The following is a 16,465-nucleotide window of genomic DNA, read 5'->3' on the forward strand; positions in this document are numbered from 1 at the left end:
ATATATTTATTTATTTATTTATTTATTTTTTAGTTGTGCCTCTTAAGAGCATATAATAAAAAATTGCATAAACAATAAATAAAACATTAAATATATACATATATACATATATACATACATATTTTTACGACAATGAGGGGGACAGAGAAACGCCATATTTCTAGCTATATCGAAAAAACTAATGAAAAGAATTTGTATAAAATAAAAAAAGGGTTGGTTAATGATATGAATGTAGAAGGACATGTATATGTAAATGAGAAATTAAAAATGTTATTAGATGAAGAAATAGCAACATATGAATTAAATAAGAATTCAACATTTCTTCCAGCAGTAATGCAAATTGCAAATGTATCTACATTACCAGGTATAGTAAAAGCATCTATAGCATTGCCAGATGTACATGCAGGTTATGGGTTCTCTATAGGAAATGTGGCGGCATTTGATATGAATGATGAGAAGGCAGTTGTATCTCCAGGAGGTGTAGGATTCGATATAAATTGTGGTGTTCGTTTAATACGTACAAATTTATTTTATGAGGACATAAAACCTAAACAAGAAGAATTAACACAGTTATTATTTAATCATATCCCTGTAGGTGTAGGTTCACAAGGATTTATTTTATGTAATCAAGATAATTTAGATGATGCTTTATGTTTAGGAATGGATTGGTGTGTGAAAGAAGGATATTCATGGATTGAAGATAAATTAAATTGTGAAGATAATGGTAGAAGTCTTTATGCTGATAGTAATTATGTTTCTATAAGAGCAAAGAAAAGAGGAATCACACAAATGGGAACCTTAGGTGCAGGAAATCATTATGCTGAAATACAAATTGTAGATGAAATTTATGATAAAAAGAGTGCAAAATTAATGGGTATTGAAAAAAAAAATCAAGTATGTATTATGATCCATTCAGGAAGTAGAGGTTTAGGTCATCAAATAGCTACAGATGCATTAATAGAGATGGAAAAAAGTATGAATAAATATAAAATTAATGTTATAGATAAACAACTAGCTTGTACACCTATACACTCAAAAGAAGGACAAAATTATTTAAAAGCAATGGGTTCTGCTTGTAATTTTGCATGGATTAATAGATCATCTATGACATTTTTAGCTAGACAAACTTTTTCAAAAATTTTTAATCAATCACCAGATGATCTAGATATGCATGTAATATATGATGTATCACATAATATAGCCAAAATTGAAGAACATTATATAGATGGAAAAATTAAAAAATTATTAGTACACAGAAAAGGATCTACACGAGCATTCCCACCTTTCCATCCACTTGTATCATTAGATTATCAATACTGTGGTCAACCAATATTAATAGGAGGTACCATGGGCACCTATTCTTATGTCTTAACAGGAAATGAAAAAGCAATGCAAGCAACATTTGGTTCCACATGTCATGGAGCTGGTAGAGCATTAAGTAGAAATAAAAGTAGAAATACATTAAGTTATGTAGATGTACTTCATAAATTAAAAGAACAAAATATTTCTATACGTGTTGCATCTCCTAAATTAATTATGGAAGAAGCACCAGAATCATATAAAAATGTTTCTGATGTTGTTCAAACGTGTCACGATGCAGGTATATCAAATAAATGTTTTCGTCTAAAACCTGTAGCCGTCATAAAAGGATAACAAAGCATAATTCAATCAAAAAAAAAAAAAAAAAAAAAAAATATATATATATATTATAATTCCTTATATATTATGTATTATTTTATTATTATTATTTTTTTTTTTCGTTCAACAATATTATTCTCATACATATATATATATATGACAACATTATAGTTTTATTGTGATTCATTTGTATCAAACATAATTTAATTTTTTCCATATTATATTATTTTCTTTATTCAAAATATATCCTTTTTGGTTTTCACATATATATATATATATATATATATATATCGTTTGATTTTCATTTATGTGTAACAATCTTATATTTTAAAAGAAATCCAAATAAAAAAAAAAAAAAAAATATAAAATAAACAATTATAAAAAAGAATTCCCACAAAGTAATAGTATATAGAGATAAAAGTTAGAATATAATAAAATACAAAAAATATATAAAATTATAAGAATTTTATATTTTCATGTTTCATTTTCCTTATTTACATTTCCAAAATAACTTGATATTATTGTTACACATTGAATGATTAAATTAAATAATATTTATTATAATTTATTATTATTTTTTTTTTTTTTTTTTTACACATAATTTTTTTTTTTGCTATACTTATATTACTAAAAAAATATTACATATAACATAAATTTATATCTTTTCTTTTATTTGTTTTCTTCCATATGGTAACATTCAATATCACGTATTCAAAATTGATTATAATTATTATTTAATATATATATATATATATTCTTAATTTTATTTATATAACATTTTTTTTTTTTCTTTTTGTTTAAATAGAAAAACAAAAAAAAAAATTACAATTAAAAAATATGCATATAAATGTAAATATATATATATATATATAATTTTATTTATTTTTAAATTATAATAAAATTGCATTAATATATATATATATATATATTATTAATATAATATTATATTATATATAAACAAATAACATGTATATGAATATAATATAAATTATTTATAATATGTACATAATATATATTATAAATATGTAAATAAAATTTTCACAAAAGTAAAATAATAAATATTAATATATATATATATATATATATATATATATTATATAATATAATAACATTATTATTATGTATAATAATACATTATAGGTAAATTAATATATTATATTTTTATATAATATTAATTTTTATTATTATTTTCTTTTCCCCCACCCCCTCTTCTTTTTAATAACAATATAATATATATAAATATATATATTATATTTTATTAAACTAAAAATAATAATAAAATTAAAAATTAAGGAGAGAAAAAAATTTTCATATTGTAAAAAAGAAGAAAAAAAAAAATTATATAATCTTATTTTACTTTATTATATTCAACTGATTTTTCGTTTTTTTTCTTTGGTTTATCATATATATTTTATAATATAAATAATATAAAATATATATAGGAAAAAAAAAACGTTTAGTTGAAATAATATTATAATAGGGTAATTAATAATAAATATAATATTATATATATATATATATATTATGAATAATGTATATATGTTTATATATATAAATATATACATATATATATTCATTTGAATATATTTGTTTCCATTTTTCTTTTGTTTTTATTTCATTTTACATCTACAGATTATTCAAAAAAAATATCAAATAAATAATATTATAAAAACAGTTATAATTTGTTAAATTATTAAAGTAATAATAAAACATCATGAACTGGAAAAAAGCATTAAGTTTAGCAGGTATTAAAAAAAATATATAGAAATAGAAAAGTCTAAACATAATTTTTATATAAATATTTAATATGTACACATAGGAATGAAATTTAAACATTCGCATATTTCTATGTATTAATTATCTTTAATATATATATATATATATATATATATATATATATGTACACCTATTTATGTTAATTTATTTTATAGGTGGAGCAGCAGCAGTTGTTGCTTTAACATATATGTTAATGAAGGACGAAGATAATCATGATGATAATGATGATGAAAATGACAAAAAAAAAAAAAAAGACAATAAACTATCAAAAGATTCAAATAGAATTATAAAAGGAGATTCGGTATTTAAAAAAAAAAAAAAATAATAATAAAATATTAACACATATATGTATATATATTTAGTCTTTTTGTATAGTTGTATTTTTTATATAATTCTTATGCCTTTTTAATACTTATCTTTTTTTTTTCTTTTTTTTTTTTTTTATTAGATGACACGAGAAGATTTACTTCAATTATTAAATGAAATGCTAAAGTTACAATCAGATATGAAAAATATTGTTAAAGATCTTATAGTAGTTGCCAAAAATAATGATTATGAGTATGATGAAAAGTTATTATATAATATATATATATATATATATATTTACATTTATTTATATTTTTGCATAAATTAATTATATTTATTTGCATGAACAGTTCAGGCAAATTTTGATATTTTTTTTTTTTTTTTTTTTATAGTTTTATGGCTGTTTACAATGTTGCAAAAACTTACAATACAATAGATCCATTAGGAAAATATCAAATCGAAATGCCAGAATTTGATAAAGTCGTTGAAAGTTATCACTTCGATCCAGGTTTGAAAATTAAATGATTCATATTTATTATTTATTTGTTTATTATTTATTTATTATTTTAGTTCCTTTTAAAATAAATAAAATATATGTAATTCTTTTTTAACTTTCCTTTTTTATTATTTTTATTTCAGAGGTTAAAGAGACTGTCTCAAAACTAATGTCATCTCAAGAAAAGTAAGAAGAAAAAATAAACATAAATAAATTTATATATGTTACAAATAATGATGTATTGTTAATTATTAAAATTATTTCAGTTCATTTAAATTATATAACATAAATGTGTATATATATATATAAATATATTTTTTTTTTTTTTTTTTTTTTTTTTTTTTTATAGCTATTATTCCAACATGAGTGAAACAGCAACATTGAGTGTTGATAAAATTATTGAAATACATCATTTTATGTTAAACGAATTATATAAAATAGATCCTGAATTTAAAAAAATACCAAATAAGAATGAATTAGACCCCAAATTAATAGCACTAGGTAAATTAATTAAAACATACTAATTAAATAAATAATATATATATATATATATATATATGTATACATTTTTTTAACAATATCTTTTTTTATTTAGTCATTCAATCAATCGTAAGTGCAAAAGTAGAAGAAGAATTCAACTTAACATCAGAAGATGTGGAAGCATCCATAGCTAACCAACAATATGCATTAACTTCGGTAAGAACAAAAATAATGAAAAAATAATATATATATATATATATATATATATATATATGTATGTATATTGGTAAATATACGTATTTTATTTATTATTTAATTTTTTTTTTTTTTTTTATAGAATATGGAATTTGCTCGTGTCAATATACAAATGCAAACTATTATGAATAAATTTATGGGGTAAAAATCATAAAAAGAATAGAATATATTTTTATGTTAATGTCAGTTCTGTTTTCTTTTTCTTATCATGCATAAAATGTAAACATATATATATATATATATATATTTTTTTTTGACACAAATAAATTTCTTAACTATTTATTGTTTTTATTTTTTATAGGGATCATTTTAAATTTATGTGCGACAAAGAAGGAGCATATTAGATTTATATATAAAATAATGTAATATTTTCTTTTTTTTTTTTATTTAAATATATAAAAAAAGAAAAGAAAATATATATTATATATATTATATATATAGTATATTATAAACACTAATAATTGAAAACAACTTACATCTTATACCTTCTATATATATTATGTGTATTTTTTTTTTTATTATTTTTTTTTTTTTTTTTTAAATGAGAAAGCTCTCCACCAATATATTTTAATTTTTTCTTAAGAGTAAAAAAAAAAAAAAAAAAAAAAATAGGTTCATATTTATATGTTATAAATTTCATATTTATAAATATATATATAAATATTTTTGTAGTTATAATAAATATCTTATTTGTTTTCTTTGACACACTTAATATTTTTGAATTTTAATTATATATTGATTTATTTTTATTATATATATTAATAATATATATATAATGCTATTTAAATCTAACTTTAAAAAATTAAGTCTTTTTTATTATTCTATTCTATTTTTTTTATATTTTATTTTATTTTATTTTAGTTTATTATTATTATTATTTTTTTTTTTTTTTTTTTTTCATTTTATAAAAGACAAATAAACTATTTAATAATAGATTAAAAAATAATAATTATAATATTATGTTTACAAATTTGTTTTTTTCACTTTATATATTTTATATATTATATATTATATGTTATATGTTATTTTATGGTTTTATATTTCAAATCCTTGTCTATATAAAATATTAAATAATATAACGAAAAGAAAAAAAAAAAAAAAAAAACCTGAACTGTTCATGCAAAAAATGAAACATAAATTTTCATGATATATTTTATAACCATTTATCAAATGTATAAATAAAAGTATTTAATTCTATTATATATATATATGTATGTGTGACCAGATGTGCACAATATAATTTTTAAATATTCCGTTAAATAATATAATCCTTCTTTATATTAGAAATAAGGACAAAAACAAAATAAATATTATTATTATATTTAAGACATTTCTATATTCCACATTTTAAATTGAAAAAAAAAAATAAAAAAAATAAATGAGGTACAAAAAAAATTTATTCAACTTAATAAAAGACTGTATAATTGTTCTTGATATATATATTACTTTTATATATTTTAAACATTTTATTACAAGAATTTTGTTACATTATAAATATATTACAAAAAAAAAAAAATTATAAAAATATATATATATATATATATATATCCAAACGTGCAACGTTTTAGAAAAGATTCATGAAACCACAAATAACTAACAAACATCAAACCATAGAGATACGCAATTAAAAATTTTTTGTCGATAAAATGAAATTAAATATTAATAAAATCACGTTTATTCTTGGAATAGTTTCATCTCTTTTACTATTTGTTACAGCAGTAATGTTTAATGATATAGATTTTATATTAGGTTCCCATATTTTTGTAGGTTTTTTATTTACTATATATACCATATTTACTTTTTTAATACCTAATACAAAGAATTCAAGAGATTTTCTTTTGTCTTATGCTGTAAGTACCGCATGTATTTTTATAATATCCTTAATGTTTTATATTGTTGTAACGAAATATAATATAGTAGGAAATTGTCGTGTGGGGACCAATAAATGTTTTCCATATATTCTAGGAACTAGCTTTGGATTTGGTTCTTCAGCTTTATTTTTATTTACATCAATTTTGTCCTTTAAATTAGCACATGTATGGTAAGACGTATATATATATATATATATATATATATATATATATATATAATTATATGTAATAAATATATATATTTATTTATTTATTTTTTTTTTTTTTTTTTTTTTTTTTGCACTCATATTTTATTCATATATATATATTCAAATTCATATATGCGTATATAATATTGACCATATTTTATTTCATTTGTACATATATTTTTATGACTAGTTAAATTTAAAAGTAAAAGAAGTATTAAAATAATAACACAAGAAAAAATATATTAAAGTGGCTACTTGATAAAATGTTTTAAATTTAAAAGTAAATGAATAAATAAATAAAAATATATATATATATATATATATATATATTTGGATCCATATTAGACAACTAATATAAACATATATATAAAAATATAGACACATATACATGTATATAAATAATAACAAATTGGGGGCACAAAAAATTGACTATGATAAAATAAAGGATATTTTTTCAAAAATAATAAAAAAATAAAATAAAATAAATTTTATATATATATATGTTGTAGGTTTTTTTTTTTTTTTTTTTTTTTTTTTTTTTTTTTTTTTTTTTTTTTTTTTTTTTTTTTTCTGATTCATATATGACTAATGTTAAATTTTTGCTCAGTTAACAAATTTATTGGACTGATCTACTACACGGTGAGCAGACGTTTTTGCATCCATAAATAATTCATCGGCCTGTTCTATATGTTTTATATCAATAAGTGTGTTTCCTTCTAAGCTAGCTATAATTCTTGAAGGTTCTAATAATAACATGGCAAATCGTAGAGATGATTGTATTCCAATTTTGGCTAGATAATTCATACCTTCTTCAGTAATATTAATTTTTTCTGTTTGAGCCCTAAGAGCTAATATTTGTATGATTTCTTTTAATGTATATGGAAATGTTTTAATAATAATAAGTCTATCTAATAAATCTACAGGTATACCATGAGGTTCTATATTATCAGTACCTTTAACTGTGCATATACCTCTGTTTGTTGCCATAATAACAATAGGTGCTAATGGTGATTCGATTGCTCTATTAAGATATGAAAAACATTCTATATCTAACATATGAGCTTCATCAATATATAATACACCAGGAATAATTTCGGCTAGTCCCGATTCTAAAAATTTATTAACAGTTTTATTAATTTCTACTCTTAATTTCTCAGTAATTTCTGTTTTCTTAGGTCTTAGATACGAATTTAATACAGATGCTAGATCTTCACCAACGGTTGGGTTTGCATTAGCTAGATCTATATCATGTAAAGATATTTGTTGAACTACTTCTTTTTTTTTATGAACTTCTCCCTTAGGTAATGAAACATATTCATCAAATTCTATATCATATTCTTTGGCATAATCATTACATCTCCCTAATCTTTTGACATGTCCAGTATTTGTTTCTATATAAATAACATCACCAATTTTAATTTTTTCTCTAGCTATTTGTTCATGTATTTTAGGTGCTAATCTTAATGTTTTCGAACCCTTAACAGTTTTTAATGTTATAATGATTGCATTAATTTGTTTAGCTTTATTCAATGAATATAAACATTCATTTTCTTCAACAACCATATCAACAACTTCACCTTCATAAACTAATTTTTCTTCTTTAATTTTTATATGTATACTTTTTCTAAACGCTTCTAAAATAACTTCAGTCTTTTTGATTTCATTACTATATACTTCTGATCCAGATAAAAAAACAAATGGCATCTTTCTATTTATTTCTCTGCTGATACCAATTGCTAAAGCACTTTTACCACTTCCACTAGGACCTGCTAATAGAATACATTTGCCAGCTAATTTTTTTTGTTTTATTAAATCTACTAGAAATAATGAAGCTTCTCTTGCTTTAAATTGACCTACTAATCCACAACTGTTATCAAAAAACATCGAATATTTCTCATCACTTAAATTTATCTCATTCTCATGAAGATATATATTTGTATTAACACCTAGACCTTTTATATGACTGTGTATGTTTACTCTCTCCTTTTTATTTTCACTCGAATTCGTTATATTTGAAATATTTATTTGCATTATTTAAAAATTCAAATTCACAACGAGGAATATAAAATAAAAAAAAAAAAATATATATATAAATAGATAAATCATATATGTAATAACTGTGATTATAACGAGATATAAGTTAATATAACTATATTATATATATAACATCTTTATAATTATTTTTATATTTTTTTTAAAAAAATCTTTCTTTTTAAAAAATTATTATCATCATATGATATTTAATTCAACAACTATTATTAACATTTCAAAAAAAAATAATAAATAAATAAATAAATTATTAAGTCACAAATAACATATAAATGGATAAACCTTGAAAGTATATTATGTAGAATTTAATTAATAAAATATAATAATTATAAATAAATAAATATATACATATATATATATATATATATATATATATATATATAATGATAAATTAAAGAGATAAAAATATTATTAAAATATTTATTAATTATCTAATTAAGGTTAAAAAATCGTTGAGAACATAATATGTGATTTATCTATATAATTTCAATTATATATATAAACAAAATATTTATATTTACATGGAGAAATATAATTATAGAAAATAATTTACATATAATAAATAAAAATATATATATAATATAATATATATATGTATAAGGCGAATAATAAACTTTCAATATATTATATTTTTATTTAATTATTATAATAATTTATAGATATTAAATAAAATATATTATATATATTATATATATACATATATATATATATAATATATACAATAATAGCACGGGTGTATTTGTTCGTGTTTATAAAGGATTTAATATTTTTAAAACCTGATACCTCAAAAAAAAAAAAAATTAAATAAATAAATATATATATATATATATATATATTTTTTTTATCTATTCCTTTGCAGTGTTATTTTATAAAACATGATATTATATACATATATATGTGAGTCCATTTTTACCATATTCAATAATATGTTCAAATATTTATAAAATATATTATATATATATATATATATATATATATATATAATGCTTATATTTTCACATCTTATAGTATTACATTTATTTATTATATTATTTATATGTGTTTATAATAAGGTGCCTTTATTTTTTTTTTTTTTTTTTTTTTTTTTTATTTCAAATATTATTATTATCATAATATAAATAAAAGGAAAATTATTATTGAAAGATTTATTCTTATATATATCAAGTGTTAACATAAAAAAGGAATATATAATATAAAATATTTACACATAAATATATATATATATATATAATATATACATTTATATGTAATATTTTTTTTTTATATATATAATATTTTTATTAAGCCTTAATTTAAAGTTCAAGAATCAGAAGTCAGACAAGTTTAATGAAAAAAAAAAAAAAAAAAAACAGAAGCATATATAAAATATAATATAATATAATATTTATTTTGACTTATACAGTATGTTTGATAAAAAATAAAATTTTTTTTCTCCTTTCCTTTTTTTTTTTTTTTTTTTTTTTTTTTTATCTTTATGATCAAATAAATAAAAATAATATATGAATAATTTTAAATGAAAAACATAAAATCATGTGTAACTTGTTTGCTATTTCTTTATATACAAATATGGTCTAATTATTTATTTTGTTATGGATATAATATAAGTAGGGAAAAAAATAAACAAACAAATAAATAAATATAAATATATATATATATATATATATATATATATATATATATATATATATATATATGTATATTTATATTTATTTAAATATTTATGTATGTTCACACTTGTGCTTTTTTCATCTTTATAGATAAAAATTTTGGGGTGTATCCTTTTACTCTTATAAGAAAAAAAAACGTTCCTCTAGAGAAAATCAAAAGACAAATTATAAAAGTTCAAAATGAAGGGAAAGAAAATATTTTTTCAGAAGATGGAAATACAAGTACAGTCAAGGAGGACAAAACAAAACAAACAAATGCGCATAGTGATATAAAAAATAAAATAGAGAAGGAAAAAATAGAAATTAACGAAATTTTAAAAAAGAGTGAAAATATACTTTTAGAAAGGTCTTTCTCATTCCACAAGGACGACATAACAATCAAGCCGGTAATTCTTCAAAAAAATAAAATAAAAAATTAATATACATAAAAATATGTACATATATATATATATATATATATATATATATATATATATATATATATATATATATAATATGTATATATTTTATATATTTTTTTTAAAGGAACTACTAAAAGAGTTGATAACACAAAAGTATAGAAAAATATTTCAAAGACACGATAAAGATTGTGGGAGTAGCGAAATTCAAATTATCATTTTGACGTTTAAAATTTTCTTCCTCACAGAACATATGAAAAAAAATAAAAAGGTACAACAAAAATATATTCAAGAAATGATATATATGTATGTGTATATATATATATATATATATATTTTTTTTTTTTTTGTGATAAATTCCGTTTAGGATTTCGCTTGCTTGAGAGGATTATTCAAATGTGTTAGCAAACGTAGAAGACTATTAGTTTACTTAGGAAGAAAAGATAGAGAAATGTTTGAAAAGATTACTAGTTATTTTAATATTAAAAAACCGTTACTTCCTAGAACTCCAGAATATTATAACAAGGATTTAAAATATATTCATTTTAATAATACAAAAAGATTTAAAAATAATGCTGAAAAAAAGAAAAAGGACAAACTCAAAAAGAAAAAAGTGCAAACAGATAAAATTTTATTTGGAAATTAAAAAAAAAAAAACAAAACAAAAAAATCACACATTTGTTAAATGTTATATAAAAATATATATATATATATATATATATATATATATATATAATATATGTACGTATAAATTTTTTGATTTTTATTATTTTATTTTATTTTTTTGTGGTTTATACATATAAATATGTATGACACTGCGATCTTGGAATATTTATTCAATCATTATGATAAATAAGCACTATTTTTTCCTTTTCTTTTTTCTTTCTTTTTTTTTTTCGTTTTTCTTTTAATTTAAAACATTTCATACATTATTTATTTATTTATTTATTTTATTTTATTTTTTTTGTTTAATGGTTAAACTGTAAATATAATTTGATTTTTTAAAAAACCTTCTTTTATAAAAATATGGAAACCTAAAAAAAAGCTTATTTGTATATATATATATATATATAAAATATATTTATGTATATTCATTTTTTTTTTTTTTTTTTTTTTTTTTTTTTAAATAATTGTGTATTATGTAATATAATATATTTTAAGTGTATCATATATTTTATATATATATAATATATTATTTACAAATAGCCTTACAATAAAATAGATGAATATTTTTAAAAAATTAAAATATTATATATGTGATATTTATATACATATATATTTTTATTTTTTCTAGGGCTTTTTTTTTTTTTTTTATGAACACCTTAATAATTCATATTTAATATAATTAATAATATCATATATATATATATATTATATATATAAATGAATCCTTTAAAATATCACCTTCTCTTCACATTAAATAAATAAATAAATATATAAATATATATATATATATATATATATATATATATCAATATATATATATTTTTATATATTATATTTTTCATTTATCTTTTTATACTCCCCGCTGACATATCTTAACAAATAGAACCAATAATAATGTAAAAAGAATATGTTCTGCTCTTTTCTTTTTTTATTCTTCACCTTTATTGTCATACACAATAAGGATATATCAATAGTATACTCGAAAGTAAATTTAAATAAAAATATTTATCATCCAAAAAAAGATTTATATTTCCACATATATAGTGTGGTTGATAATAATAATGTTAATTTAAAAAATAAAAATGAATATAACAGCAAAATAAAAGATAGAATTAAAATATATGAACAGGTACATAATAATAAATGTAAGAAAATATATTTCTTGCCATTAATATATTCAAATAGTAATAATAAAGATGTTTATATAGAAGAGCAGAAAGATAAAAACAGTGATAATAATAATAATAATAATAATAAAAAGGATGATATTAATTATAATGAGAAAAAAAAAATAATAAATGACACACCTACACAAAATATAAAAAATGGAAAAGATAAACATATGACAAATGATACAAATGATAATGATAAAAATTACTCAAATAACTTTGAATATATAGAAAATAATTTATTAAAATTAAAAAACAATCTAGAAGTATTCAGTTCTTATATTAACAATTCAGATGTTATTATTGTTCCTTTAAATTATCATGATATTTTAAATAAACACTTGATTGATATTATACCTTTCAACAATATAATAAATTCATTGGATTTTTTATTTCTCATTAATAAAAATTATTACAATAAATCTAATATAAACATAAATATAAACATAAATAATAATAATAATAATAATATTCATAATAATAATATTCATAATAATAATATTCATAATAGTAATAGTAGTTGTAGTAATAATTTTTGTCCTCCTTATAATAATATTTATAATATAATATTTTTCATTTATAATTATAATGATCATGATCAAGACAAACATTTAAATGACTCTTCTTATAACTCCTCTTTCTTTTCAAATAAAAAGAATAATATCATATCTAAAGAAAAATCACAAATCGTTCATGTAATTCAGAAATTTATAAAAGACCATTATAATTTAAAAGATCAAAATATTCATGAAAAATATTTAAATGTGAACTTTCTTTTTACTAATGACAATATTCTAGATATCAATAAAATTGATAAAGATATCGATGAAAACAAAATGTTATACTATCAAAAAAAAAATAATATATTAGACAAACAAACAAATTATATCAACACAACTAATACTACAAATAAACAAGAAAATCAGAATTTAATAAAATATGAACATAAAAATAATGATACATTTTTTAAAAAATATAAACCAGATACAATAAAAAATTTAACAAATGAAAATTATTTTATTTATAATTTCCTATCAAGCTATAAATTAGATATATTAAAAGAATATATATATATTGCTAAAGATATAAACATACCAAACAATAATATTTTAAATCATATAAAAAATATTAATATAAAAAATAAAATTCATAATATAGAAATGTTATTAAATAATTTTAAAAATTGTCAATTAAATAAAAATATTAATTCACATAATAATGTACAAGAAATTAAAAAAAAACAATATTCATATCTTTTACATATTATTCTATCAGACTTATTAGAAAAATATGATTCTAATCTAGAAATTCTTAAAAATTATTTATACCAATTATTCAAAGAAAATATACAAAGAATTAAAATCAATTCAGATATTCTTTCCCAATTTAAAAAACAAATTAATCATATTGATCAACTCTTCGATTATTATAATTCCAAAATTTTTCTATTACCTTTCAATAAAAATTATCAAGCACAACAAAAATCATACTATATTTATTATTATTATAAAATCAAACTATTGCAATTATTAAATCAAACAGCTAACGAAATTATCAATTATTATATATCAAAAGGATTATATGTCAAAAATTATTCTTTTAATGCATTCTCTTTCTCAAAAAAATATACAATCTTCAATTATATAATCTCATACATTTTTAATATCATAAAAAATAAAGTCAATATTAATTTTAATTACTTATCTCCAAACGCTTTCGGATTTTCTTCCTACAAGTCAGTTCAAAAAAAGTTATCACATATATATATATATATATATATATATATATATATGTGTGTGTGTGTGTTTTTTTTTTTTTTTATTTTTATTATATTCACAAGCCCTCAATACAATGAATTATAAAATTATTATATATATTATACTATATTTTTTATTTATAATTAAAATAAGTCTTTTTACATATATCAATGTAACAAAAAAATATTAAATAAATAAAAATATTTTTTTTTTTTTTTCTTAGGGATGATATATCATTATCACCAAAAAAAGATATCATGATAACAACTAGCGAAATGGATCAAGTGCAAAAAAATGTAAGAAAAAAATAAAATACATATATATATATATATATATATAATTTTATGTATCCACATATATATTATTCATATGGTATATTCCTTTTCGTTTTATATTAATTATATAGATACATACGTATTATCTTATATATATATATATATATTTTTTTTTTTTTTTTTTTTTTTTTTTTTTATGTAGAAATATCCCTCGTAGTACCTACACCAAAACGATGCTCATGATGGATAAGGACAGAAATTAGGGAGAATTTAATTATATCATTTCAAAAAATGAAATAAACGAAAAACATTAAAAAATTAAAAAAATTAAAAAAATTAATTACATGATTTAAATGAATAAATATAATATATATATATATATATATTTATTTTACAATTGACATATATATTTCACTACGTCTTATGTTTTTTTTTTTTTTTTTTTTTTTTTTTTTTTTTTTTTTTTTTTTTTTTTTTTTTTTTTTTTTTTTTTTTTTTTTTTTTTTTTTTTTTTTTTTTTTTTTTTTTTTTTTTTTTTTTCCCTTCATTTTATTATTCTATCTTTTTCTTATTTTTTTAAATTTTAATATCTGTGTTCTCTTCCATTCAATTCCCTATAAAGAAAAATAATAATTTTTTTTATGTTTACAAAAATTTTTTCTTTTTTTTTTTAAACAATTTATGTTAATCATATCTCTAATATATATATATATATATATATATATATATTATATATATATATTCATAAATATTTGTTTGTACTTTCCGTTATACCTTAATTTGTATTTCAACTTGGAGATCGTTTTACTTTTTTCTGTTATTATTTTATTAATCATATTGCAGTTTATGAAAGGCAAGTGAACAATATATTCCCACGTTTCTCTAAAAAAAAATATAAATGAAAATATATACATGTTTATATTTATTCATTCATTTATATATATCAATTTATTTTATAAGTAATACATTTTATAATTTCTTTGTGTTTACTTTTTTCCATTTGGATCAATTTTTACGTTTTCAGGGAAAAATGACTTTACTTCATCTTCCACATAAATATTTCTGAAATTTAAGAAATAAATAAATAAAAATATATATATAGATATGTATGTACGTACATATTTATTTATATATATATGTTCATTTACACATACATATATAAATTTATTTTTCCCTTTTCTAATTACTTGTATGCATCCGGAAGCAAATTCTTATCCTTCTGAGGTAGCACACTTATCAAATGTGTAAATGCTGAATAGGGCTTACCCTTAAAAATGAAAAAAAATATACACAAAATTAATAAAATATAATAAAATATAAATAAGATAAAATTATTTATATTCATACGTATTAAATAAATAATACCATAAAATAATTTTTACTTTTTATATATACCTTTTCAAAAAAGAAATCCGATTTCTCAAAACTTAACAAATCGCTACACAGAGGAGCATAGTGATATGGATATTCCCTT

At 18.0% G+C, this 16,465-nt stretch overlaps 7 protein-coding genes across 7 annotated transcripts in view; 5 read left to right on the forward strand and 2 right to left on the reverse strand.

Annotated features, from left to right (window-relative positions):
* Positions 1-132: 132 nt before the first annotated feature.
* Positions 133-1,653, forward strand: PGSY75_1105700 (conserved protein, unknown function; the record flags this gene model as incomplete). The annotated part of the gene is made up of 1 exon (XM_018786182.1): positions 133-1,653. One exon carries the CDS (start codon positions 133-135, stop codon positions 1,651-1,653), a length of 1,521 nt encoding a protein of 506 aa, XP_018640977.1.
* Positions 1,654-3,352: 1,699 nt separating this feature from the next.
* Positions 3,353-5,295, forward strand: PGSY75_1105800 (hypothetical protein; the record flags this gene model as incomplete). Its single annotated transcript, XM_018786183.1, has 9 exons — positions 3,353-3,383; positions 3,570-3,715; positions 3,863-3,972; positions 4,113-4,228; positions 4,360-4,402; positions 4,566-4,717; positions 4,812-4,912; positions 5,034-5,092; positions 5,253-5,295. 9 exons carry the CDS (start codon positions 3,353-3,355, stop codon positions 5,293-5,295), a joined length of 801 nt encoding a protein of 266 aa, XP_018640978.1.
* A 1,302-nt stretch (positions 5,296-6,597) lies between these two features.
* PGSY75_1105900 (putative membrane protein) lies at positions 6,598-6,996 on the forward strand (the record flags this gene model as incomplete). The annotated part of the gene is made up of 1 exon (XM_018786184.1): positions 6,598-6,996. One exon carries the CDS (start codon positions 6,598-6,600, stop codon positions 6,994-6,996), a length of 399 nt encoding a protein of 132 aa, XP_018640979.1.
* A 617-nt stretch (positions 6,997-7,613) lies between these two features.
* On the reverse strand, positions 7,614-9,041 carry PGSY75_1106000 (RuvB-like helicase 2; the record flags this gene model as incomplete). The annotated part of the gene is made up of 1 exon (XM_018786185.1): positions 7,614-9,041. One exon carries the CDS (start codon positions 9,039-9,041, stop codon positions 7,614-7,616), a length of 1,428 nt encoding a protein of 475 aa, XP_018640980.1.
* A 1,531-nt stretch (positions 9,042-10,572) lies between these two features.
* On the forward strand, positions 10,573-11,770 carry PGSY75_1106100 (putative apicoplast ribosomal protein S15 precursor; the record flags this gene model as incomplete). Its single annotated transcript, XM_018786186.1, has 4 exons — positions 10,573-10,663; positions 10,817-11,112; positions 11,252-11,395; positions 11,492-11,770. 4 exons carry the CDS (start codon positions 10,573-10,575, stop codon positions 11,768-11,770), a joined length of 810 nt encoding a protein of 269 aa, XP_018640981.1.
* A 927-nt stretch (positions 11,771-12,697) lies between these two features.
* Positions 12,698-15,254, forward strand: PGSY75_1106200 (hypothetical protein; the record flags this gene model as incomplete). Its single annotated transcript, XM_018786187.1, has 3 exons — positions 12,698-14,694; positions 14,940-15,011; positions 15,194-15,254. The coding sequence occupies 3 exons, from the start codon at positions 12,698-12,700 to the stop codon at positions 15,252-15,254; spliced, it is 2,130 nt and encodes a 709-aa protein (XP_018640982.1).
* Positions 15,255-15,574: 320 nt separating this feature from the next.
* Positions 15,575-16,465, reverse strand: part of PGSY75_1106300 (putative exonuclease) — a gene marked incomplete at both ends in the record, with an annotated part of 2,714 nt that continues 1,823 nt past the window's right edge. Inside the window, 5 exons of the mRNA XM_018786188.1 lie at positions 15,575-15,605; positions 15,766-15,873; positions 15,982-16,053; positions 16,179-16,258; positions 16,387-16,462. Of these exons, the coding sequence (XP_018640983.1) occupies positions 15,575-15,605; positions 15,766-15,873; positions 15,982-16,053; positions 16,179-16,258; positions 16,387-16,462 (367 nt within the window). The remainder of the gene's footprint in view (positions 15,606-15,765; positions 15,874-15,981; positions 16,054-16,178; positions 16,259-16,386; positions 16,463-16,465) is intronic.

Source organism: Plasmodium gaboni, chromosome 11, assembly GCF_001602025.1.
Source record: "Plasmodium gaboni strain SY75 chromosome 11, whole genome shotgun sequence".
Lineage (NCBI taxonomy): Eukaryota > Apicomplexa > Aconoidasida > Haemosporida > Plasmodiidae > Plasmodium > Plasmodium gaboni.